This window comes from Caloenas nicobarica, chromosome 16, assembly GCF_036013445.1.
Source record: "Caloenas nicobarica isolate bCalNic1 chromosome 16, bCalNic1.hap1, whole genome shotgun sequence".
NCBI lineage: Eukaryota > Metazoa > Chordata > Aves > Columbiformes > Columbidae > Caloenas > Caloenas nicobarica.
In genome coordinates this window covers 2,773,490-2,800,097 of record NC_088260.1, presented here as the reverse complement: position 1 = coordinate 2,800,097, position 26,608 = coordinate 2,773,490, and the positions used below count along the sequence as shown (strand labels likewise).

The 26,608-nt window shown below is 41.6% G+C and overlaps 1 protein-coding gene across 1 annotated transcript in view; it reads left to right on the top strand.

Moving 5' to 3' along the window:
- Positions 1-26,608, top strand: part of TMEM132C (transmembrane protein 132C) — a 177,895-nt gene that overhangs the window by 51,717 nt on the left and 99,570 nt on the right. The window contains exon 2 of the mRNA XM_065646400.1: positions 1,293-2,181. Within this exon, the coding sequence (XP_065502472.1) occupies positions 1,293-2,181 (889 nt within the window). The remainder of the gene's footprint in view (positions 1-1,292; positions 2,182-26,608) is intronic.

Genomic DNA, 26,608 nt, shown 5'->3' with positions numbered 1-26,608 from the left:
GCATTGTCATTCATTTACCTTCTGTTAATCTCTTTGATATGAGTTAGAAAGAGATGGGAATAGTATTATGCAGTCTACATATATTTTAGCTGTTCTCTGTCTACCCGAATTATGTAATAGTTCTTGTCTTTCAACAATATATTTTGTTAATTTTTACGATAGGCAGGCAACATTTAGGTCAAAAAGAATCTGATTTCAGCTGAAACTTAAAGTTGGCCAATATCTGCTAGTTTCTGTGCACTTGTTGAAATATTTCTAGCCTGTGATGTGCATCTGTGTTTAAACAGCTTGGAAGGCTGAGGTAGTGTTGGTATAAAATTCTAGCGGTGTAGACCATAGTGCTAGAAACAGTAATATGAGCACAGGTTTCTTGACAGAGGAAGAGAGGGAAATGGTCTGTGTGTCAGCTCTTAGAAAAGCAGTTTCTGCCTTTTGGCGGTAGAACAAGAACTCTTTGTCCTGGCCGGTGTTCCTGCGGGGCTGGTGATCAGCCGTCCTTGGGGGCCTGGGGTCAGCAGACCCTGCTGGCGAGCCCAACACCGTCCGCATGCGGTCGCTGAGCACGAGGGTGGAAAGACAGGAGGAGAGTTTCGAAGTGGGCAGAAAGTTCAGAAGGGGGTGGTATGACCCAGAAAAGAGTGGGAAAGGTGAGCACATGGGTGCTTCGAAAGACACCCTGTTCACTTACGGAATTGCTTTTGGAAGGTTTTGATTTGGATTTGTGGCCAGTCCCTAAGAGAACTGGTGTGTGTGAACTTAGGCAGGTTTGCTTGAAGTTTTGTTAGGGGGGCAAGACGTTGCATAGGAATGACAAGTAACCTATTTATTTCTCAACCAGGTGATAAGTCAAACTATTCAATGAGTACTTTGTGTTTGCTGTGCATGAGTGAAGCGCTGCTGCAGTTCAGTTCAGCTGTGTAAAATGGCTATTGGAGCAAGAATTTATTCTGCTGTGTGAATCTCCTTCTTATTCCCTCTGGGAGGATGAATAAGTGATCGTGCTGCACACAACCCTTTGTGTGCCACCTGCGTATGTATGTGTGCATGTGTGACAAAATGTTTATTGTAGATAAATGCAAGGTAGCACTAAAGCCTGCTTTATTTTTCTTTTGTGAATGTAACGCAAAAAAAGAATTAGCTACATCTAAACATGTAGCTACACCGTAAATATTTTTTGCATGAAGTAATGCTCTTCCCTAACTTACCAAGTATCTCCACTAAAGTTGTCGTAAATGTCCCTTTGAACCCATAAACAGATTTGATCTAACTTACACCACCTTTTCTTTTGTTAGTGACAGAGTCTCGAGGGGTCTTGGACAATAATCAGAGATTTTCTTCATCACCAACATACCTACCTGTGAGCTATCGGATCTTCAGTGCCGAGACATCTTTCTTTCTCAAAGAAGCTAACCAGGACTTTATGCGAAATTCCAGTTTGCAGTCCAGGGTGGAATCCTTCTTCCCATATAAAGCCAAGAGACCACCTGTGTTAAATGCCAGCTATGGACCTTTTTCCGTTGAACAAGTCGTGCCCCAGGACCTAATGTTAACTTCCAACTTCTTTGGATCTGCCAACAAGTTTCCTTATAACTGGAAACTTCAGGCTTACATAATGAACGACAAAATTTACCCAAGCAAGCCCAAAGTCCAGGTGCTGTTCTACATCGTGGGCAGGGACTGGGATGACTATAGCAGCACGGAACGGCTGCCCTGCCTGCGGGTGTTCGCTTTCCGAGAGACGCGGGAAGTCAGAGGCAGCTGCCGCCTCAAAGGGGATCTGGGCTTGTGCGTGGCCGAGCTGGAGCTCCTGCCAAGCTGGTTTAACCCCCCCACGGTTCTCACGGGCCGTAAGAAACAAGTGGATCAACCTGAAGGGAGCCCTGTGGAGCTTTACTATGCCATACAACCGGGAGATGAGAAGGGAGAGTGTACTGCTGAGGATATAAGGAAAGGAAATGCTATCCGGCCAGGAAAAGATGGCATGGATGAAACCGTGTCGCACTTGCAGAGGATTGGATCTGTCAGCCTCTACCGAGGCCAGGAGGCTTCTCAGCTAACGGAGCTACGGCTGGATACTAATATTGTTGTCTGGTTGCCCTCGAAGCCTGTCAAACAAGGAGAGGTTGTGAATGTTTATGTGACAATTGCCAACAATTCCACAGCGGATCAGTTCACCCTCAGGTACGGCAGGTTGGGTTTGCGTGTTTCTAATGTGGTAGCACACGGGGATGTTGGGGACATAGGATGAATCTCTCAGTTTGAAATTAATCTACATTGAAGGTTGCTCCTAGTCGCTGAAATTCTTTTTCTCCCTTGAATGCTGTCAAGAGGACTGAAAGCCTCCGTCGTTAGAAGGCTTTTAACGTGTGTGCCGTGCCATTTATGACATGCCTACATTGTACAACAATGTACAAAACACAGCAATTTGCTGCTGTAGTGAACCTATTTCTGCACAGTGACAGACAGTAAGGCACCAGAAAAGTTTTCTGCTTTACGGGGCTTTTAAAATCAGGTTTTTGTTGCGCAGGCATGGAGTTTAAATGTAGCACAATTTCAATTACCTGTTTTTCCTAAGTGCTCTGGCAGTGCTTTGCCTCTCCCACGCAGAGCAGTGTTGTGATGAGAGCTCTTTAGGGAGGGGTTTAACTATCTACTTGTAGTTCAGTAGCATTTGTCTCTGCCAACATACATACCCTGTAAAATGAAGTCTAATGTGTTTGATATTGCTATTAGAAGTTTTGGACAGGAGTGGTGAATACAGGACCTGGGAACACAAGAAGTGCCTTACTGGGTCATATCACTTTCCTTTTATTTTCTTCTTTAGCAGTTTCCCTGCTGATCAGATGAAAATCCTTTGAGAGTGACAAAGACTGAGTAACTTCTTAATCACCGAAATATTTGATGTATCTTTTTTTTTCTTGTTACCAGGCTTTAAATTCAAGGGAAATTTCCACGGTGATAAGCAACAATTGCTCTTTAAAGCCTCAGGGAATCAAGAGTTTCCCAAACGATTCTGCACATGAAAGTATTTATTTCTAAGGCTTATGTGAATTAGATTAATACATAGTTGACAACTACTGAGGAGAATAACCTTTAGAACAGGAAGTGTCGCTTGACAGATAAAAGGCTTTTATTTTTTAAAAAGGGGGATTTTAGTCATCCCAGAATCGTTCAGATGTCTGCAGCTTTGGTTAACTTGGTGAGATAATCTGCCAGACACCTGTTTACCGAGTGAAAGCTCCGTTAGAGAAGTCTTTTCTGATGCTGTTGCTTATCTTTTACTGAAAATCCCTTTTCACAAAGCAGTAGAAACAGAATACTTTTCCACATAACAAGCATCGCTGTGGTGAAAGAAAAAATCCAGAAGCAGGAGAGGGGATCACCATTTGAAGGGCTGGGTTCCAGTCTTTATTTTGCTGAAAAGTGAGTTGAAGATAAACAAGACGGTTGAAATCTGGGGAGGTATTTCTTTGCTCAGAAATTAATCTGACTGCCTAGGCAAGGATATCGTTTGCCTGCGCTGAGAGGTGCAATAGGGAAAGGTCATAATGTTGCTCTTATGGACAAAATTGGTTCGCTTTGGTTTTGAGAACAGGTGACTGATTTATTTGAAGTGAATAGTCTGACATTTGTTGGTAATTCTGTATTATCACAAATGCAGAGTTCAGGCAACATTCGCTTGCTGAAACACCCTTTTGGTGCAAAGAGGATTTGCATTTTTTGCTTAAAATTACTTTGAACCAGACACAAGAACACAGGAGGCTGAAGAGAACAAGATTTTATTAAATGGTTTTTGCGTGCTTCCAGTGTGGATGGGCAGTAGTTGTTGTCTTGAGATGTTTTATAGGGCTGACTCACATTCTGAAAATCAGCACTGTGTGTGCTGCTTCGTCTCCACAACAAAAGGCAAGAAAATTGATGCGAGATATTCCAAAGCAGTCTTGGTTTTGAAAACTTAGTCTTGTCAGGCGTACTAGCCTCTCGTGTCTACCAAGGACGCTGATCTGTGCAGTTAAGGCATTGGACGGGAGCTTTGCTGAAGGTGTGCAGGATGTCAAGCCATGCAGAAGAGAGCAAGTGCTCTGAACTCCTCGTGGCGCTGCAATGGGAAGGGCCAGCGGAGACCCGCTAGCGACGGTCTCGTGCTGCCGCCCCTTGAGCCGCGAACCGTGTGGCCCGTCCTGTCCACCGAGAAGGTTCCTTCTGTGGCTTTGGTGGTACAGTGCCGCGGAAAGGCTGGCAAAGCCGAGGTCTCCAGCGAAACTTCCCCAGGTGTGAAAGAGCGCGGAATTTGACCCTGCAATCTGTGAAGTGCTTGTGTCTTACAGGAAAAAAAGCCAAACCAATCCAGCGGCCGGGGAGCATATGCTGGATCTGCCTGGGGACTCCTTTAACCTTTTCTGTGGCCACTTGCCTGGTCAGATAGAGGACTGTATGCCCTCGGACTCATGGGATCCTGGCAGAGCAATCCCAACATCCTATGACATGTGCTCACATTTAATCATCCTAAAGAGGAGCACATCACACGTTATCCCCAGGCATAGGCTTGTTTATTTTCTGCTTCTTGTATCTTATTCATTGAGGTATTGCAACATCCAGTGCTGAAGCAAACAGCATGTGATCATTGCTTTGGGGGAGTGGGGGGGGCATAATAGCTACAAATCTTCTCTGGCGATAGCAAAGTAGACCGGTCTAAATGACCTCATATCCACAAATCATTGCAATTGAAACTATGTTCTTGTCTTAATTCACAATCCTATTACTGTATCTATAAATTTATCAGCCCTGGAACACCAGTAAAGTCAAAGAGGAAGACTAATAAGATGGGGATTGGAGCGAACTAAGCACGGTCGTACATTTCCGCAGTAGGAGCAATGTCTGAATAAACACGGACCTTCCTTTCTTGCACCTAGTCAGCACAGGGCTATTGTGAAAGTGGTTCAGACAATACTGGTAGGTTATAGGATGCAGGTTCTGTTCACAGGCCTGTTCCTGTCCTCCTGAGTCACCTCTGGTAAGTCTTTATAGGCACTTTTTACGTGCAACACACAAAAATGTGAACAGTTGGGCAGCAGCGCTGGCAGGAGTGCGAAGCCTGTTCCAGTTCTGTTCCTAAAAGACTTTGACTGCCTTTGATGGAAGGAGTTTCAGGTTTGCCATATATTATCAACAGTAATATGAATGGGAAAATCTTGATAAGAGCTGAAGAAATAGAGAAGGGGGAAGAAAATGTTGCGCTGCATTGCTACCATTGGGAAGGATTTCTGGACCCCCGAAAGGCTGAATTACAATTACTGCTGATTGCTCAGTACAGAAAATTACTGTTACCTCTAGCAGTTGGGTAAACTATGAACAGAAGAAAAGTGGCATCAGTATAGAAAAGAAAAGCAAAAAAGAGCAATGTTTAAAATAAAGATTGCACTTCCCAGAGTTGTTGTAAATTAACACTACTGGCTTCAGCAGAGCTCCCATAATTGTTGCTTCACCAAGTGGTGTGTACACAAGCTTTTCTATTCTAACAATCCTTAGGGCAAGACCCTGTTCTTGAATGCTCTTAGGAGCTGTCCTCCCAGCCAGCAGGCTACAGACGTGGGCAAAATCATAACCATACTTAAAGCAAGCTTTTCTGATGAGGTCAGCTTTCAGAAAGGAACCCATGGGTGTGTGTGTACGCCGAGATATCTGAAGGTCGGTAGGAGGCTGGCTACTTGATGTCTATTGGTAGTACTGGGGAGCTGCTGAGCTGAATGCATTCGGCAGCTTTGGAAAGGTTGGCCCGTGTGCATTGCAGTGTTTGTTCAGTACCTCTAAATACTTTTCCAGATACTACACCAGTAAAGGATCCTTCCATCTGTTGTTCATGCTGTGACATGCTACATTTGATCTGGCAGAGCACTGTGCAGCGCAGGACCAAAGCAAAAGGTGCGGGAGTACTAAGTGTTTTATGTTACTCTGCTGGGCAGCAGCTAATCTCTAACTCCCTCTAGAAGGTGCTGAACCACCAGATAACCCGATTTACGGAAGGTATTGAGCAGGATAAGTAAAGAGAAAAGGGGATTAAGTTGTTATCTGTCCTGATTAGAGAAAAGAGGTGAAAAACAGTGGTACCATTTTTCCCCTCAGGCTTCTTATTACAGATTTTGCAGTTGAGCTCACTGCACCTGAAGGGATGTAGGTTGTAAACAGTGTTACTGAATTACCTTTGTCCAGCAAACAAATCAACCCAAGACAATGGATAATTAGTAGTGATAATAAATCTACAGACTGGGGGAAGGATAAAGGATAAATGCAGTGAGGAAAGCTATTAAACCCATCAGCTGAGGCAGCTTTATATGTCAGTTCTTAATGAGTATTGACAGCAGCGCTGTGTTGGGTAGTACTGAGAACAGCTAAAAACCTGGAGGAAGGTGTGCACAGAGTAGCACTGCAGAACAGCCATGGCTGGAAAACAGCATCTGGACTTGTGTGCTTCAGGCTTGTACGTTTGAAAACTTTCCCTAGTATGTTGCTTGGAAAAGTAGAAGGAATTGATTGGGGCAGCTGTAGGGGGAGGCCATAAATGGAAGAGAACAAAACTATTGCATCAGCAGTTGGCCAGAGAATTGCTGCTATCAATGCTGCTTCGTGTGGGAGCTGCAGGTTTTGGTTAACTTTTGGCAAATGCACGTGCATATCTGAGTTTCGGAAACTTTATGTTGAAGCATTTTGTTTAAATCCCCTCTTGTAAGCAGTTTCCCTTCCCATCCCCTTTAGCCTTGCCGAACCAGTGGAGTCACTCCTGGCCGCTTTTCCGAACACGCTTCAGCAGGTGTTGCTAAATGCTCACTGGTGCCTCTGGCTCTTTGCTTTGTTTTGAGATGCTGCTCTGAGGTGCATCGCGTCTCCTGCTGGATTCTGCTCTGCCTGACCTTTGCAAAAGCCTGTGCACATGCAAGGCTGGTTAAAGATGAGATAAGGCACCTCTATTTAATTTCTGTTTAGACTGTTGGCCACTTGCGTGACTCAAGTTACAACAGTTAATTAAATCCTTGGTTACTTGCCTAATTAGAAACAATGGCGGCTCATTAAAAGATCATACCATGAAAACATCAGTCCTCCCAAACCAGCAGTAGGGAGGAAAATTTCATTCTACTGGGATTGTATTTTAGTTGAACCAAGAGAAGGTTTTCGGGCTGTCTGAAAAAGGCTGTGATCTGATGCATTAGGTAATCTCCTGGGAACCCCCAGCGTGATTATCTGACAAGCTGGTGGGTTCCAAGGCCACTGTAAGCAAGAAAACGTGTGAGCCTGTAGGTCTGAATGGGAATGAGTATCCCTGAGAAAAACTGTATGACAGTGCTTTAAAACCTGGTGCATCTGTTAAAGCTATAAAAGCAGCAGTGACTTGCTGGAACGATATGGGGAGGGACATCAGCAAGTCATAGCCCAGGGCTTGCAGGGGGAGGATTTGGGATGGGGTGGAAGTATGGGGAGTAATCCTAGAGTAGATACCTGGCCTAGTAGAACTGCAAAACCTGTTGGTTTTATCTGTATTGTTTTATTGGTGCTCGCGGGGCTCATTATTTTAGGTAGAAACTGTCAGATTGTCTGAAGTTTCTGTTTCGGCAGACTGCCGCTCCGCACCGCTGACGGCACACACACAAAGAACTTAAAATTCTTTGTATGTTCTTATGGCACTTTGCAGTTAAAACTTTAATAGAAGGTGTGGGGATGGTGGGAAGTGCTGCTCTGCACTTAAGAGTTAATTTCTACAGAATGATGAGCTCATTTATTACATATAAAGCGTTTGACTCCAATTCTTGTCACTGTTTCCTTTGGGACCCCACTGGGGTGCTTTGTAGTTCCCCTGAAATCCCACCCTGTGCTGTCTCTTCAGAGAGGTGTGTGGTGTTTTGTGTAGTATCCTCTTGAACAGAAAATTACAGTTCTATAGGCTTTCAATGCACAGCAAAGCTGATTAATTCATAGGTTAGACGAGACCGGGTTAAAAGAGAAATTCACCATCTTTTTTGTTTGCGTGGTTCCTGGTGTGTTACAAAATGTCTCTATTAGCAAAGTTGCCAGGGGGTTAATTTGCAGTAACGGTCTAATCATCTCCAACAACATCATTTTAGGTTTTCATGTTGCTGTTTAGATCAGCAAGACTAGAGAAAAGAAGACTTGAGAGATAGCACATATCTTAGGAGAAAAGAAAAATGGGGGGAAGCATTTCAGACATAGCCCTCTGCGTTATCAGCTGTCAGGCTGCTTAAAGATATTTGCTTTTTCTTACAAGCTCTGGCTCTAAGATGTGAGCCTTGATTTCCAAAGTGCTGTGAGACCGAGCTCTTTGTATGTAAGACACAGACTCATTAAAGGGAATATATGGTATCAACACACCAAAGTCTAGAGTGTGATTCTTCAACCTCCCCGATTAGTAGTTGAACAGAACGCACAAATAGTTGTAGATCATGACTCACCACTTGGTTTTGCAGCTAAGAGTTCCTGACGTACTAGACTGTAAAGTCACACTTAATCTTTCACTTGCCCGCGGGTGCTGGGAAGGCAGTTCAGCCCTACGGGTGATCCGTAGGGCACACATGTTGTTGCTGAACATCCTGAGCGGCTTCTTTATTTGGCATATCAGACATTTGTGGGTCCTATTTTGAGGAAACTGAACTTTCCTATGGCTGCTTACTCGGGATGCTGAGCTTTGCTGTAGCTTTTAAAAAATGAGGTGCTGTGATGCTAATTGCTAGAGTCGCTCAGTCACTTGACATGCCTTGTCTCAGCAGGTTTTTGTAATACCACCAGTAGCAAAAAAAATATTTTTCTGCTTGATGTTACGTCTAGCTTAGAAAAAGCCCTGATTGCATGGAGAGTTTGTCCTATGGACAGGAAAAAGCAGCCCATAGTAAGAGCCTTTCAATTAGGAACGTACCCAAATTTAGTCCCGTTGAAAGTAATGAGAATATTCACAGGCTTCAGGCTGCTTTTTATCCCTCCGGATTTGAGACATTTGAGAGAGGCCACATTAACACCAGCTTCTGCTTTCTCTTCTGTAGCAGACCGATCACAGTTTTCCAGTAGAAGGGCATGACCAAACCTTTTTTTTTTGTATGTTCTTAATTGCCGTCAGTTTGATAACAACAGTGGGCAGTGTACACTTAGATGTATTCTAATACTGTTTTCAGAGACAGTAGATGATAAGAGGATGGTGTTAAAGTTTTAATTCATTTGTTTGCTCAGTATGAAGAGGACAGAGCAGGGAGGCTCCCGGCACATCCAGGAACAGGGCAGGGGGTGCGAGTCGGCTGCAGTGTCGGGAGGGTCGCGCAGCCTTGCAGGTGATGTCGTGGCAACATTCACGGAGATGACTTGGATCCTTGACCCTGGACTTTGAGTTTCTGGTGGGAACTGCTGTGCTTGTGATGCCGAATGAAAGTGGCGAGTCCAGAGCTAATGAGCTCAATGCGCAGCAGAGTCTCTGCAGGGCAGTGACAGCAACCTCGTGGCCAAGGTCCGTTAGGGTCTGAGTTACGTGACATTGAGCTTCAAAGCAATTCCCCAATGACTTTCGCAGTGGAGTGTTAGTATCTTAAATAAAGCAGTTCAAAGACCTAGAAAGGATATTGCAGGCGGCAGTCTAGCCTGAACAGAAATCTATGAACATGATGTGTAATCTCAGTTTTCTAAGATTCCAGAGTACTGCTTAAGAATTTTTCTCTTATCTGTCAGAGATAATGCTATTGTAATTAGCACTGGGCAGAAATGTTGGTATAGCTGAGTGAAGATTTTATCAGCTGGCTATAGACAGTGACAGCTGGTTAATTTTAATCTTTTTCTGAAAGATCTTTAAAGAAATCCTGCATAGTTGTTCAGAAATTAATATGCCTCATCTCTGCTCATGTTACTAAAGTATGGCCGTGCTGTCATCTATAGTTTGCATTCTTTAATTTTCATAGCATCTCAGGTGATGGGTACTTTGTCCATTGCTATGGTAACAGCTGTTTTTATTGCTTTCCCAAAGTAAACATAGACATTAAACTCACTGTGACATGTTCTTTTTATTCATTGTGTACATGTAATGGATGCCATAGCTGTGCAAATATGTCATGATTGTAGTGGATAGAGAGCAATAAACTGAAAGTCTAGTGCCCTGGTATATAACCGGTTTCGCCTTCCAACATGCATAATTTTATGTCAGCTACTTCAACTCTGTTTTTACTCCTACCCATGTTTAATTAGATTTCAAATACTTCAGGGTGGAAGCTGTCCCTGACTGTGTGTTGGTGAGTGCTTAAGGGAAATGGGATCTAATAGCAGACTAACTTTGGTTTTGCTCTTAAACAGCTCCATTTTGAAGTTGAATTGATCCCATGAACTTTTGGCAGTTGTACAAAATCCCTCCTATCTTTTTTTCTGAACAGTAACGGTGGGAGTAGCGGTTCCTTTCCTGTCTTCTTACCTCTATTTCGTTGCCTTAAACCCAAATGTCTCATGAAAAGCTGCGTGAAACCCTGGTAGCCCCAGTCTGCTCCACGAGCCTCCGCTGCCCGGTTCCCTTGGGATCGTGGTTTCTCAAACCCTGTGTGGAGCGGTGGGGCTGCGGGACGCGGTGTCGCAGGAGGGGAGGTGGGATGCTTGGGGTCCCCTTGTCCCCCAGCCCCTGTGCCACCCCCACCAGGGAGAGCTCTTAGGTCCGGCTCTTCGTGGAAAGAAAAATGCTGCTGGAAAAATTCTTCATGCAAGTGTCTTCTAGCGTTCTCCCTGCTCCGTATCACAGTTATCTGATAAATGTAGCAATTATCTTTTCAGTTCAGAATACAAAAAAAAAAATCTCATTTTTATCTATAAGAAGGGGCTTGCATGTTCTGTGTTATATTCTATATGCTTTTAGAGTGACTGAGGTGAAACTTCATTAAACGTTATTTACAGCCCTCTTAGGTTCATCTATGTTAACTGTTGTAGGTATTTCCCATGAGGGAATGACTCTGTACCACCTTGCACTGAAATCAAGCACAATTTAGTCTGACAGAGCATTGCATTGGAAGTGATGACATTAAAAATGCTGCACATGGACAGAAGTGTTTGCAGGATCGGAGCTGTAGCCCCAGTTCTGCAAAAAGACTATTCACGCACTAAGCTGTATGTGCTGTGGCTAAAGTTAAACGTGTGCAAGAACTTGAAAAATCAAGATCATGCTTTATGCAATGCTTTTTAACCCTGCAGATGGGAATGTGCTATGTACTGCGAGGAATATTGTTGAAAGGGGTCTAATTGCTTACCCTTTTGATATGAATCAGATGATAATTTCCTACTTCAACACAGTTTATTTCAAAGTAAGGAATCATATAGTTAGCTAGATTTTAAACATTACTGCTTATTCTGGTTTGGGGATAATACTCTTCTCTTCCCTGTTAGTAAAGCTGATAGCAGAAGGTGTCATTTTTGGGGATGCCCTGCCCAACATTGTGCAGTAGACACTGAGGTAAGAGGGCTCAAAAAGCATCACAATGACTCTCTTGTTCTTGTAGTGCTAAATGAGTGAGTCATGGTGAGATCTCGCCTGGGTGTAAGAGCGATCCCTGGGAATGGGAAATGGTCAAGAAGTTCTTGTTCTAGGAAGCTCTGATTGTTCCAAAGGCAATGATTGTCCTGTCGTGTTGCGTAATTATATCCGCCTCCACATATCCTACTGCTGTTCATTTCTATTATGTCTTTTTATTTAAGTCCTAGCTATTCAAGGAGGAAACTTAACAGATTGATGGCAAGAGCAAGTGAACATCCGTGCATCCTTCCCTGCTCAAAAAAGTCTCAATGGATAAGGAATGTTACTTTGATAATTGTTTAAATGGTGCTTAAGGACCCCCCTGGGCTGGATACATTGGCTCTACGATTTGTTTTTTTGCCAAATACTCAATTGATTCAGAGTCCGAAACACAAAGGAAGAAGGGGAAAAATGCAAGAAGAATTGTAGTAATTGAGTCTTTACAAACATAAGAAAATTAATCAGTCATATTAAAAATCACAGTTGCCACTGAAATATACATGTACTCAAGTGTTTGTTTAATGGAAACTGTTTTTATCTGTTATTGCTCTTTTCTGTAAATATAAAAAGTACTGGGAGTATAACACCGAACCCACCTACAACAGACCTGGTGATCCTTCTGAGAGGGGTCCTGACTCTTCCGTGCAAGTAAGCAAAGACTTAGGAGGAAAAAAAAAAGTGTGCTAGGCATTTTTCTCTCCTATCATTGCACAAGGTTTAGTTGCAAATTCAGTCCTTGACCTACCTAAACACAAGGACTGGCTGAGGCCACCGCAGCCAGCTGCTAGATTGCCTCCAGGACAGCACAATTTATATCTCTGTCCTCTCTGCACCTTGGAGAGGAGCGGGAGATGTGCAGGCAGCACCTCCCAGCCCCCTGTGCAGCTCTGCTGAAGGCCACGCATCTGTCACAGCCAAAGGGCCTCCAGGAGCTGCTGCTGTGGGTCATCTCGGCCACCACTGTCACCATGAACAGCAGCTGTCAACCAGCAGCTCCTCCAGCTTCGCACTCCTGCGATGTAAATATGACACGTTCCTGCTGCCAGTGGACTTTCGATCAGTTAGTAACTGCTGCCCAGCGCTAGTATTTCTGCATACTAAGAGGTTGCTTTTGGTGTCCGGGGAATTTATTTCCCTTTTGAGCACAGTCACAGCAAAGTTTGATTTGTACCTGTTTTTAAGTGCACGCTTTAGCATACAAAATCCAGTGCATCCTTTTGTAGAGCCAAGTGGATTGTTGTTTTCTTGTTTGATTTGGCTGCTCTTGCTTAATCTGGAGCTGTGCCAGAAACATGAATATTCATGACACTGTTAAACAAGATTTTTATTGAAAACAAAAAATGGATCTGAAGTCTTTCATTTGTCATTCTGAACTCAGCTAGCGAAAGCCCTCTGAACGGGCACATTTATCAGTGAGGTTCTCTTGGGTTTTTCTGCTTTTGTTTGCTTATTGAATGAAAATTCATTAGGGCCAAAGAGTAGATGACTGGCCAGTAAGCCTACTCTTAAGATATATCTGTATACAATATGAATATAGTATATATGAAATATATGAATTAAATGGTACTATTTTATATATTACAGCTTAAGTGTAAAATACTTCAACAAGTATTGAGCCTCAAGTAAGTACATAGAAGCAGAGAACAGACCTAGCAGAGTTAACAAAAGCTGATCACTTTTTCCAGGGCCAGGGTTCATATTTGAAACCTGTCTGCTGAGCATCCTGCCTGTCCTGCATTCAGAGGGCATCGTCATTCCCAAACAATGCTCCTTGTTGAGATGACGGTGTCATTAGATGGGAAGTCAAGTGTTCAGCGGGCCAGTCTGTGTCTCGGTGGTACCCAGGAGCTCCTGCTGCTCTGAGTGACCCTACTCAGGTCAGCAGGGATGGGAGGGAAGAGGATGCTTTGTGGTTTCTTCCTTGGCTGTGATCTTCTGCACACCGCTTGTGCCTTCACCCATCTTGGACTTGAACGCTGAGTCCTTGTGCAACAGCTGCATGGAGGACAAATTTGTTTCCTCTGTGTTTCGATATAGATGGAAGAGGAGAAAGTGGGGAAAAGACTAGAAGAGTAATATAAGCACAAGGTAGAGTTCTCTTGCAGCCTCTGGCCTGTAGGAGAAATTAAATAAGCTTTGCTTTTAGATGACACATGTAACTGATTTTAGATATCCATTCTCATTTATTTTGCAAGGTGAAACTCTCCTGGGAGCTATGTGTTTTATCCTGCAAAGCAGATTAGGTAGTACCTTTTCCTTCCATGCACTTTATCTAGGAGAACAGTGTCAGAAGAAAAATGTCTTGGGCTGTGTTTGTACTGTGTCAGGCATGATGAGATGTGGACACTGACTGGGACCTTTTTTGCCCTGTTACTTTTTTTTTTTTAATTTATACAGTCAATCCTGTGTTTCCATGATGTATTTGTACTTCACAATATTCTGGTTCCCCTCATCAGAACATGCTCTTCTGAACTTTGTTGAAATACCTGTTATAACTAGGTATTTGTTTCATCTAGAAATATTTTTCATATATGTTCATTTTAGAAACTGAAATTGCCAGGCGTGAACTTTCCATGCTGACAAAACTCTAAACAGACAAAGTGTTGAAGATGGAGGAAAAAAACCTCTTCATGAATGTAATCATCTTGATTCTTGGTAAAAATCACTTTCACCACACGCTCTATGTTAGTCTTATTGCAACCAGTTATAATTCTTACTATGGATATTAGTAGGAATTATTTCAGGCTAATGACCTCACCCATTTCTGACCCAGGATTTTTTGAGGTGTTGTGGTAGTACCAGAAAATTCAGCTAATGATGCATGTGAATGCTATATAAAGGTTACAGTTAATGACCTGGATCTCGATCAAAAATCCGATCCTGTGACAATTTACATCTCTGTCAAAGCTTCCGTTGACTTCAGTACACGGTCAAGTCAACCATTGAGTACTTATTCTAAGAACTAGTAGCCTGTAACAGCACACTCCAACTCCGATTATCAGAGTTTCCTCTTTCAGCAATTAGTCGTACTGCTAAAACCAGAAAATTAAACCAAGGCATAACAGATAATTAAAACAAGACATGTCCAGAAAGAGAAGTAACTTGTGAAGTGCCAGACTCCCGGTGGAGTTGTTCATGCAAAGTGCTAATGAGGGCAGAAGTACGGTGAGGCAGAGCAAAAGCCGGAGAGATCTGATACAGAAGTGAGTTGGGGAAAGCACCACTGTAATTTCTTTAATTGTACATTGGTGGAGGTCGCTAAATATATTAGCAGAAAATACATGGTATAAGTGATTCCGGTTTTGTAGTGCATTGGAGTCAGCCTTTGTCTCCGTGTGGTGGGTGGGCCTTATAGCAAAGTCTGCATTTGCTGTAGCGCACAGGCAAAGCATTAAAAGCCTTTTATTTAAATTTTAATTTCCTATGTCTGAATTTGAGGGTCTTGTGTTCAGTCCTGATGGACAGTCCAGTATGGTGCCTTGGTAACCTATTGTCCTATGTTTTAATTTGGGTGGGGTTCATTTCTAAACTAGCAAGAATGTTGTGAACAACCCAGAAGTTGTGTAGGCTCGATATGTTAAAAATCTCACCCTAGCTAAAGGATGAGGGCTAGAGCTAATTCCACACAAAGAGCTTCGGAACAACAGAAGAAAATGCATCCATTAGTGTGCGAGAGAACAGAAATGTGTGATGGATCATGGATATTTCAGAAGTGAATCCTGTCTCCCTCTGTGCTGAATTATATGCTAAGTTGTTTTTTTTTTTTTTTCCCCTGTTGCTATGATGGCAGTGCAATAGGTAAAGTTTGCATGCAGAACTGTAGAAAGGGTTTGGGGCATCCTGCTTGGAGCAGCTCTGTGTAAAGAGTGAAGATGAATTCTCAGCCCTGGCTTCAGAAACCAGAGAGGCCCTCGTGGTAGAATTGTGGGAAAGTATTGCTGGAACAACAAAGTATTTGCTCTTAAAGGGCGAGAAGTATGTAGCACCATCAAAGGACAAGGATTCAAAGGGAAACATATGTCTAAAACATACGGGTCAAGTTTATTTGAAAGGAAAATTTGTTTGCTTTTGATTCTTTATAACATTTCCCATGGAGACTAGCAAATATAGCTGCCACATTTTTGGCAGAGGAAATCTTATCCTAAACCTGAAGCACTTAAATACACATGCTTATATAAATATGGTCTCTATTAGTTTCAGCCATGTGACTTCCAGCTCCTGCCTTTTGTAGTGAATTTTTAATTTTCTCTTATTTTCTGTATTTTCGACTTCAAATGGGATTATAAGTTAAAAAAAGTTATTTGTTTTTTAGAGAGGGAAAGAAGGGCAGAGTGATTGAGGTTTTCTTCAGTTGTTTTGCTATATGTGCAAAGGTCCGTAGGAGCAGGGGCACTGATGATGGGCTGGACTGTAAAAACTTAATGTAGGGTGAGGTGGGCCTGAAACTGCCTGAGGTTTGTAGTTCTTAAAAGTAATTATTAAAACTGATTGGCTATTAGAGAAAATGTTTGGGTAGCAGTATCTCAGGAACCCTCTCTGGCTGCGCATTCCAAAAAATATCCATTAGCAGAACCGAAATTTGAAGGTGGGGAAGGATAAAGTCAAATCAAGCCCTGTTCACTGGACCATGCTGGTGCCAGTACCTTCCCTTGATGTCCACCACCTTCCCCCATACTGCTGCTGAACGCCCACCACCCTCTTTTATTCAATTCAATTTATTTTTAAATAAACATATGACACACTCCTCTCCCATGCAGGCGAAGAGCTCATTGATGTCAATGGGAGCTTCACCTCCTGCGGGAGGAGTGTCGGGATCAATAAAAGAATCCCCAAGAGCTGGCCAGGCTTACATTCTGCTCTTCCTAAGCATGTGATAGTCGGAAAAGCAAACAATCCGCTGAGACCTAATCAAGTTAAGTGCATTTAAAACACCGATAGTGACTGTCATCAAGGTATTACAGGCAACAGGATTGATACAAACCTTTCAAAGCTTTGATGCAAAAAGATGGGCAAGCTCATAGCTAGAATAACAGCCTCTGGCGTGCAGCTGCATCGTTTCAGTCTCCTGGTCTGTAGTTTTCTTACCTTGGTTCTTGCTGAAATAAATGTATATACAGGTATACAAATACATACATAATTTGTTTTCTTTTAGAAGCACCAAAAGCAGACTCTTAATGTAAATATATAAAAGGGTTTGTACCTCTTTCCCAGACATCACATTTGGATCCCCTGTCAACGTGCTGCCTGGCGCCTGGGACTAGATTCAGGTACAGAACAGGGCTTATGTGTCAAAGCGTTTGCCTTCCCCTCCGTGCAGATGCTCTTCGTGCCTTTGTATGCGTGATGCAATACTTTTAACGGCTGAAACGCGATAGTAGCGACAAACACAGGAGAATTGCCAAGGTTGTCTTGGCATTGTTTCCTTTCCCTCTCTGGCCCAGAAAAAGGGAGGAGAGAAAGAGCAGAGGCTTTGGCTGTTTGCCAGTTTGTGCAGTGATTTGCAGGCAGATCTGCCTGTGAAGATGGATGGTTGCAAGCACTTATTAGTATGTAGCGCCAGTGACGGATCTCAAGACGGCCGTCTGTCTTTCTTGCGAGAACATTGGTTACCCACCTTTGGCAATGAAGTGACTGAATCTTGCCGGTCTGACTTTTGACAGTGCCTTGTTGTAAACGGGTATTAAATGACTCCTAATCAAGTTCAACAAGGTATGCATCCCCAGTGGGGCTCTTGGTGTGTGGTGTGTCCTCAAATCTAATTTTGTCTTTGTTTTTACAATACTGTGTCCATGACTTGGGGTGACTGATAAGGGAGTAAACGTGCACAGATTGTGTTTAACACATATCGAGATCAGAACCCCTGCTATTGCTGGGCTGCTTTACCCAGAAGGATGCATATATATTCTTTAAATATTTACTTACAGCTGGTGCTAAACTTGAGCTTGAAAGATTCAGTAGTCTGCCATGGAGGCGATGTTTGTGTGCAGATCTCATGTAAAATGGAGTTTAGTCTTCTGTATTGAACTTGGTGGGTGCTGGACTTTACTTTTACAGATCTTGCACTCTCCTGAGCTCTCAGAGTCAACTCTTAGGCGTATTTGAGATTTTTATTACCATGACTGATGGAAATCAGTTTTTCTCCGAAGAGTGAATTCACTTTCAGGGTTCCTTAGAGCTGGGTCTCATCTTCATTCACTTTAGTTCAGATAAATACATCTTGATGTCATAACAATCATAACTATTTTATTTTGTCAGGAGCCAGTATTGGTTTTCAGCCTCTCAGCTAAAGACAGATTTAAGAAAATTCATTCCTGCTAACATAAAGATATGAAGAGATTCTGAGCTGCCTCCAGGAGCAGTAATAAAGAGGATGAAGTATTGTAATGAGCCTTTTCTAGTGAGACTTCTCTCCAGACATACCTAGATTTTGCTTAGGAGATATGATTTCCATAGTAATTTAAAATCCGTCAGATTCTCTTCTCAGTCTTGTTCTGACTGTTACACAGTAAACCTGAAGGATGGTCTTTTTTCAAGAACAGCCCAGGATAAAAATAGTATCTTTCTCACAGAAATGGGTGAAAGAGTTTTCACAGACTCTGCCAACAGTGTTCCTGGCTCAGAGCATTTCTATTTATCCTTCTTTTCTAAAAGCACTGAATTCACTTTCAAGTTTGAAAGCATAAAAAATCATTTGAGATCCAAATGTGATGGTGCACTTGAAATATCCAGTAGGCATTCTAGGTACATCTATTATTTGGGTTGTCCTGAATATTAAGCACCAAGATGCAGAATTATTAGATCCTGGCAGTGTTCCCACTTGCCTAGCAAAGCAATCCTATTATAATTAATGTGGCAAGGCTTCTCTGTGTTGGAAAATATTTATGGGATCTGCAGAGACCACAAAATGAACCGTAATAAAATAATTCTGCCAAGTTTGGCTATGTAAATGAGGGACATATGGTTGGTGTGGTGCGTGCCGGCAGAATCCTTTGAAGCCTCATTTAGATGTCGTCTCAGTGCCATCCATCACACTTCCACAGAGTGGCAGGAGATGTCAGCAGAAGCTGTTGCTGCACCTTAAAATAAACTTGGTGTGTATTCTGCACTTGGGTGAAAGACTAGAGCTGAAAGCAAAGTGATCAGAGTAGAAAGAAATAGTAACATGGAACTTTATTAGTATCTCTGTCTTGTCTCTGTATACTATACAAGCACTTACTACAAATAGTTCTGCATTTCTGACTATACTAACTTCTTTTGCAAGTTTTGAGGCCAAACTGATTTTTAAATCTGCTCTACATGTGGAATAATCCCAGTAAAATCACCATGAAAAGAACACAATTTGGCCTAGTATGTCCAGATTAAATAAGTCATACTAGAAAGGCAATTAGAACTTCAATTTTTGTTGATCACTTCGCTTTACTTTTTAAAATCCAACTTCAGAATAAATAGTTCTGTGGATTATTTCAATTTTCTTTTTTTTTTTTTTAGCATACAAAATAGCTAGTGAAAAGCTAGGTTAAAGGCTGCCCAAAATTACAAGTGCTCATAATTGTTTAGTCTTAAAAAACAGTGTTTACCTCACTGGAAAGACATTGGCATTTGGGAATTCGAAATGATGATATGTAAACAGAACCATCTTTCATTGTCAAAGTAGCTTTGGTACAGAAGCACGTTCAGGCAGCGCTGGTTCCTTCTCATTGAGTGGTGTCACTTCATTACAGCTCCAGGTGAAACAATGATTTTCAATAACCATGTCAATTTAATTAGCATGATACAAATATAAGCCTTTTTTTTTTCCTCATTGCATAATGCATGGGCATGACCTCTTTAAATGTATTTACTTTTATTGACATTTTAATTGGCCGCCCACACACAGTTTCTCTATGCACTGATTTCCATAGTAACAAAAGACAAATGATCGTGCCACTCCGACTAACAACCACGTAAAATTACATTGCTGGCCCCTTCCTACTTCTCTTCCCAAAGGGTAAAAGCATCCTTAAAAATCTGTAATAGAAATAGCAGAATAATAGAGAAGGGCTTGCAGTACTACCCTATGGTCAGGCTTATGTATTTTAGCAGGTCAGGTACAGGGGCAGCGACACAACCTCCTAGTGACTGATGTGGGAGAAATTGCAAAGTAGAGATACTGCTGCTCTCCCAGTAGAGTTTGGGCACACTTATTTCCCTTTAAAGGTAATCTGGCATTGGAGCATCTCTTCCCTCATCTCTTTTTCCCACTTTGCAGTTTGTAGATGCAGTTTGAAGTGTAGGGTCACAGTTGATTTAATCTCTTATATTTATTTCCCTGTGCCATACAGAATAGACAAGCTTGCAGAAATGAGGAAGTCTAAAATATATTCTTCCATTATTTAGAGCCTTTTTCCTGTTCTTACCACTGGACAGTGCAAGTCAGTTCAATTTTTCATTCTCAGAGGAAGGGTTGCTGGACTCTACCGCTGTATGAGAAAGCCCTAAGCTCCCCTTCCAGCACTAGTTCTTATTATTAAATCATGTTGTAAACACATCTGTTCCCCAATAAGCTGAACACAGTGTCGAAAACCTCAAATGCATGTTCTTTTCATTAAGTAATTTTGGATCAGTTTTTCAGGTTGTCTTTTTGAGGTGCCTGAAGAGAAGTTATAAGATACTGAACACACAAAGCGCGTTCGTCTCTTCTTAGAACTGGATCTTGTATTCCATCCTTTTCTAGATTTTTAGCTGTCTTAATACCTTTTAAAATCTGAGTACGGTTTACCGTGATTTTGGAAGTCTTTCATGGCCAATGGAAGACACTAACTGGAAGAGTTGTACATCATAGCCCTTTATAGTTTCTCAGAATAGATATCCCAGGTGAATAGTCGCTACAGATAACTGGTCTTTTCTTCAATTATTACAAAATAGTTGCCAAAATTGTCACTCAAACGTGTGAACTCAGAACTAAAACCTGCTTTTATATCTTTACTAGGATGATGATGATAATGTGTTAATGTTATAATGTCTTTGATACCTCAGATCTTTCCTCAAAATCCGTTCCGTAGCTGCAATTCTGTAAACAGTTCAGCTCTTGCCTCTAATACTATTTCTGTGAAATGCTCTATAGCTTCCTCTTTCCAATAGTGGAAAAAACTTCATTGTTGTGGTGTTTATAGCTCAGGATTATTAGGAGCTGAGTTTGGCTGAAATTCTTGGCAAAAATGATGTGCGCAGTGAAGAGTACAACTTTGAGGCAGCCAAAGAAATTAATATGTCAAATTTTAATTTAAGAAAGAGCTGAACAACCTGAACATGAAACAGAGCCTTTCCGTTTATGGGAAACTTGAATTCTGTGATGTTAAATGATTTTCAGAGGTAGTGTGGCATGTGTCCATGTAATCTTTTTTTTTTTTAATTAGTATTTTGAATACCTGACTAATGCTCTATGGAGGTCTGCTAGTTGATAGTTTGTATAAATTGGAGAAGAGTGGTAAATCTTTGATAGGCTCATCTTTTGTCAAGAGATCTGTTTATAGTGCAGGTGCATCATTGAAATGGTCAGATTTCCTTGATTTAAGTGGGCTTTGAGGTATTATTTACCGTTTGTGGAGTCGGTACCATTCTCAGGATGGTGGTTCTGGGTCAGCGTCACAGTAAGTAGAAGTTTTCTCTCTCGTGGTCTTCCAGCCTAACCGCTGTGCAGCCAAGTCCAAATGTTGTTCTCTAGCATCAGAGTCCTGAAGGATGGATTCTGCTTTCTTTGTGCATCCTGTGGTATTACAGACTTTGAAGAGCTTTGGGTGAAGCTTTTCTGAAAGGGACATATTAGCAATGAATACGGGTAAGTATAGCAGATTCTGGATTAAATTAGGAGACTGGTCTGAATAGTGAAGTGATAACTGGGGTCCAGTGTTTACTGAAGCTTCAGATTTTTAGACCAGATGCTCATACAGCTCTTAAACATTAGGGACAAATTTCAAAAGCCATAGCAAGACTGGGAGAGGCAGAGGAAGTGAGAGAGCTGCAGAGAAAATCAACGTGGAAAAAACCAGCGTCTCAGTGCTGAGTGGAGATGGATATGGAGAGCGCAGCATCTTTCATCGCAGATGTGCATGTTTTGGTAGAGAAATAAATAGCATTTCTTTTGAAATTTCCTCCTTTGATTTCAAAGTTCTTTCCAATCAAGTGGGTTTAGATTATCATCAGCATTTTGGAGAAGAAGGATGAAGAACAGAGAGGTTAAGAGGCCTCATCCAATGTCACACAAGAAGTTGCTGTCGTATCCAGGAATAGCTTCGTACCCATTGCACCATGCTGTGCCACAATGCGGCTCTATAGAAAGGAGCTTACTGTGCATCTGTGAGACGTGATGCAGCTGCAGAGAGCATTCAGCGTTTGAGACTGGCACAGCACAGATAATCTAAACATAGAGGAGATGGGAAAAGTCAAGTGATAAAACCTGCATCTTTGTTATCTCCTCCAGCAAAATAGCAAATCAAAATTTTTATCCTAGGTGGTGGCACAAAATCTAAAACCTGGAGTCAAGCAGTATCTGCAAGAAAAAAAATGAAGCAGCGTTAAGTAGAAACCTCATTAGATGCAATGTATATATTCTGGTTCAAACGTTCTAATAAGGCAAAGAATCCCTGAAATTAATGAATACTAACTCATTATAATGAGGCAGAGTATAGAAACATGGAGACATTGCCTCAAAACTTTCTGTAGGCATTAGAGAATAAGATGTAGAGAATAAGATGTTCAGCAGACAAATGCATTAACTAGTAAATAGTAAATGTATAAACTAGTAAATGGCTGGGTTTTGCTTCCAGCAAAACTAGACGTCTTTACACCCAATGGCAAATGGCAGTCCCATGGACGTGATTTGCTCTGCCACTGTTGGGGATTGATGAACTCGCTATGGCCAAAAAGTAATCAGAAATAAGCAAGAGTAGACTGTTCTTGAGGACCAGACATCACCGAACTCAGTGTGGCTGTTGCATAACGTATTGTGGTCACATTGAGAGAATATTTTTAGATTCCTGTTTGATCTTTCTGAAGCGTGGTCATTTCCTTTAATTAAAGATTAAATAAACCATCTCTGCTACATCTACTAAACTTACCCAAACTCTTCTAATAGTTTTGACTCTTCTCCCCCCTCTCCCCCCAGTTAATTTCTCTCTAAAAGCCTTTGGTGGGCAGTGAAACAGGCTGACAGCTCAAATGGCAGGAGACAGGTTATTCCACAGCACATTACACTCTCTCCTCAAAGCATGTGATTTTTCTCTATTAAATACAACCATTTGGAAGTCTAAACCCTTTTACTTTCCCCTACAAAATCACACACATTTAATTAAAGGGAAAATGTAGTTATTGAAGGAATTAATACCTACTTTTCAACACCTGAGTGTACAAAATACAACCTATCGTGAAAGAAACTGCTTTTGTATATGAGTCACGTTAAAGACAGCACCGTGCAATTAGTCTGTAAGAGAATTGTCTTGATACTTACACGTGAAAGAAATCTAAATGCTTATGGAAAACCTCTACAAAATTTCACTTCCCGTCTTCAGACCAATTGCATTTTATTTATATACCTTTCACATGGATTTCTTGTTTTGGAAGGCAAGTTTCTGCTGGTTTGTGCAGTGGCCATGTTTGAGCCAGTAATAGCATCCCTTAATCACATTACCAAACTGGCACAAATGAGAAAGAAAAACGTAATGCAAGCTTTTGGATGAGAGTCATGAGATGAAGATAAAGCACTTCCTGGCTCCCTAATAGCTCCATTTCTTTTCAAGGGGAAAATATGCTTTTATCAGCTTTGAAGGTCAGGTAGTAAAATACAGGGGTTAAGCAGTTTTACTTTAATTTTGGATCCAGTATCCAAAATTTCCTGTTCAGGGGCTGGATAGAGCAGTGTTTACGGATCTCAGCACTGGAGCACAAGCGACCAAATTATGTGGATGGTTTAGACCAGTAAGGAATTCTGCACTTCTTTTTTCTTCCCAATTACCTTATACTTCATATTTTTGTGTGGGACTGTTTTTCTGTTCTGTCTCTAATAAGCACCCTATCCCACCCCTGTTGTGTTTTGGGGTTTTTTTTAAGTATTTGTAATCCTGGTTGATCTTCATCAGAGTAAGTTTTCCATCATTTGTGTCTGGAACATATGAATTTTACATGTTCAAGCATTGTCTGCCCAACTATGAAGTTTAGAAATGTATTTAAAAAATTACAGCTAGTATTCTGGTATATTCATGTAGTGATTCTAGCAAGTTGAGGGAGGCACCAGATATTACAAAATACTGGTCACTGTGACTCAGCAATACTCTCCATAATTTTAAGTCTACTACAGAATATGTCAAAATCTGCTCCCGAATTATCATCAAAGCAACAGTCATGGCCCTGAGCAGCAGCTGCAACAACTACAAGTAAAGCACCATAGAGAATAATTCACACTCTTTTATCAAAAGTGTTTTTTGAATTTTTTTTCAGGAAGGTTACCTTGCAGTCCTGAGCAGATGAGGGGTTTACTGTGCTCCCTCTTTTTACTGTATTCCTTGTGCTGTGCTCACGTTTATGTTGAGACAGAATTCCTCCACCCGCTGATGTGCTACACAACAACGTACCCTCACTTGGCCTCTCTGTTTGTTGCCCTGAATTGCCAAATTTGGCTTTTTAGTAGCTCACGACGGGTCATTCTTCAGTCAGATATGCCCGTTTTTCTTCCCTTTTTCTCTCGGCTTAACTGAGATGTTATCTCAAGGTCATTTGATGTCTTTTTCTGTAGTTTGTTGCTGGCTTCACTTTCGGAACAGTAATAATAGTAGGGCTGGCATTCGAAGCACCTGGTGGTTTTGGTTTCTGTAAGACCACACACCCAGTGCGTAGTACTGGGGTGGGAACAAACACTTGGGGCTGGAAATACCTGAAGTAGAAACTGTTCTGAAGTGAACACCTTGTAGGGTCTGAGGGGCTTGTGATGGGGAGGCTGGAATCAAGACATAAGAGACGTAAATAGCAACACGGCTCCTTCCCGTCACGTTAGTTGGAGTCTGTTTTCTTGAAGCATTTCACAGAAATGAGTATTAGTATGTTTATCGACTGTTTGCTAACAGGAAATAAAACAAAGAATCCCAAAGAAATGCTTAAGTAAAGGTTATCCAGAATCAGACAATGAGTTGCCTTGGATTGGACCAGTTAAATCTTCATTTGTTTGTGTATTGTTCCTTAGAAAATACTGTTGGGAAGATGGATTTTTTTTTCCTTTTTTGTTAAAAGACTTTACCTTGAGAATTCTGACACCCTGATATGATGTGTACTAGTTAATATCTCAGTTCAAACTCCTTTATTGCTAACCCTACTGTTAAAAAATGAAAAGAAGCATGGAGATCTGCTTCTGGTATTAGAGACCAAACTCTCTTAATGGATGTAATGTTACTGTTTGGTTAGTGGAATGCAGAATGATTGAAAGAATATTTTTAAGGGCTGACTTTAAGTGTTTTGTACAGGCTTTCAAGGAGAAAGTTCTTACTGTGATTTATTTTGAAGATACTCTTTAAAGACACAGAAAACCAACACGCTGCATTTACAGATTGGTAGCCATTTCTGTTAACGTCTGCCTCAAAGACTTGAAATGTCAAGAGTACAACAAGCCCAGCACCATTAGCTTTTTTCTGATTCCATACATATCTTGTTAAGGCATTGAACTCTCAGAGAGAGAAGAAAGGCTCAGCATAGAAGCTGCACAGATTTCTTACTGTTCTGAGAGCCGAGCTGCTCACAAGAGTCTGCATTAGGGCTATTGATTATACTGCAATACCCTGTTGATACAAAATGTGCAAGAAGAATCCCAGACCGGTGAATTTCTGCTTTTCTCAGGTGTATCCAGAGGATCTTGTGCCTTGCAAAATACCTCTGTTTCTCCAAAGGCCACCACAGTCAACTGGATGGCAATCGATTGAAGCAAGTTTTCACTAATACTTTTACATCTGGGCAAATGGGATGTGAAATGTACTGTGACTGGAGAATAACACTGTATATTGACTCAGGCAATTCCAAATAGGTACAAATAACTACTTGTATAGTGCAAGATCATGTTTTGGGTTTATATTTTTAAGTACCAGGATGATATAGCAGTAAGGTGGGGGGAAATCCTCTTCTCACTGCCTTCTCATTTTGAATTTCAGATGCTTTCCCCCACTTTTATAGCAGCAGTATATCATATTTACAACATCTAACATTTCAAGGTTAGATGGCCAAGTGTTGAGTCAAGAAAAAATTGCCTTCCCAGGGATACTCAAATATTTCAGTTCACGTTTGGAAGACAGCGCTGATGTGCTACTGGTTGAATTCATTTCAGAAATGGACAATACAATGATTCATCTAGACAGAGTCAAAAGGCTGATCTCAACCTTCGTGCTCACTTTTCAAACACAGTCTATGATCAGATGTCTTGTGTGCAAGCAAGGCCTTTATTTATATACAGTGCTGCTTCTAGAGTTCTTTCGAGTTTTTCAAACCGGTGTGCCGCTGGATTTCAGATGCGTGTCAGCAGGCTGAGAGTCCTCGTCAGGATTTCCTGGATATGGTGTCACTGAGTTTTTCGGATTCCGCTGTGGCCTGGAGAAGGGGAAAGATAGAAAAGGGGGCCCCGAGAGGTGGTAGAATTTCTGTCCTTGGCGGATTTGAAAATCCACCAGCCCTGAGCACCCTGGTCTGGATTCAGAATTGACCCTGCTTTGAGGAGGGGACCTGACTAGGTGTCTCCCAAGGTCCTTTAACCTGGATTGTTCCATGATGCTATGGAAAGAATACTCCAGATCTCCTTTCTCATCAGAAGGCTGAAGGAGAACGTGGCTATAGATGTAGAAAATCAATAAGAGAGTATAAAGCTACCTGTAATAAAATATGGATCACTTAAGTACTATCTGTCTTAATCTATCATCTTTCACCAATTAGTATAAAAAGCAGTTTAGCAAGTTAAGTCAGACTAGGAATTACCAGCAACTTTTGCAAATAATTCTGACCCTTTCATGCCTTTTGGCAGTGATGCAATGGCTGTTGACTACTGCAGTTCCATCCTTTTTTTTTTTTTTTTAA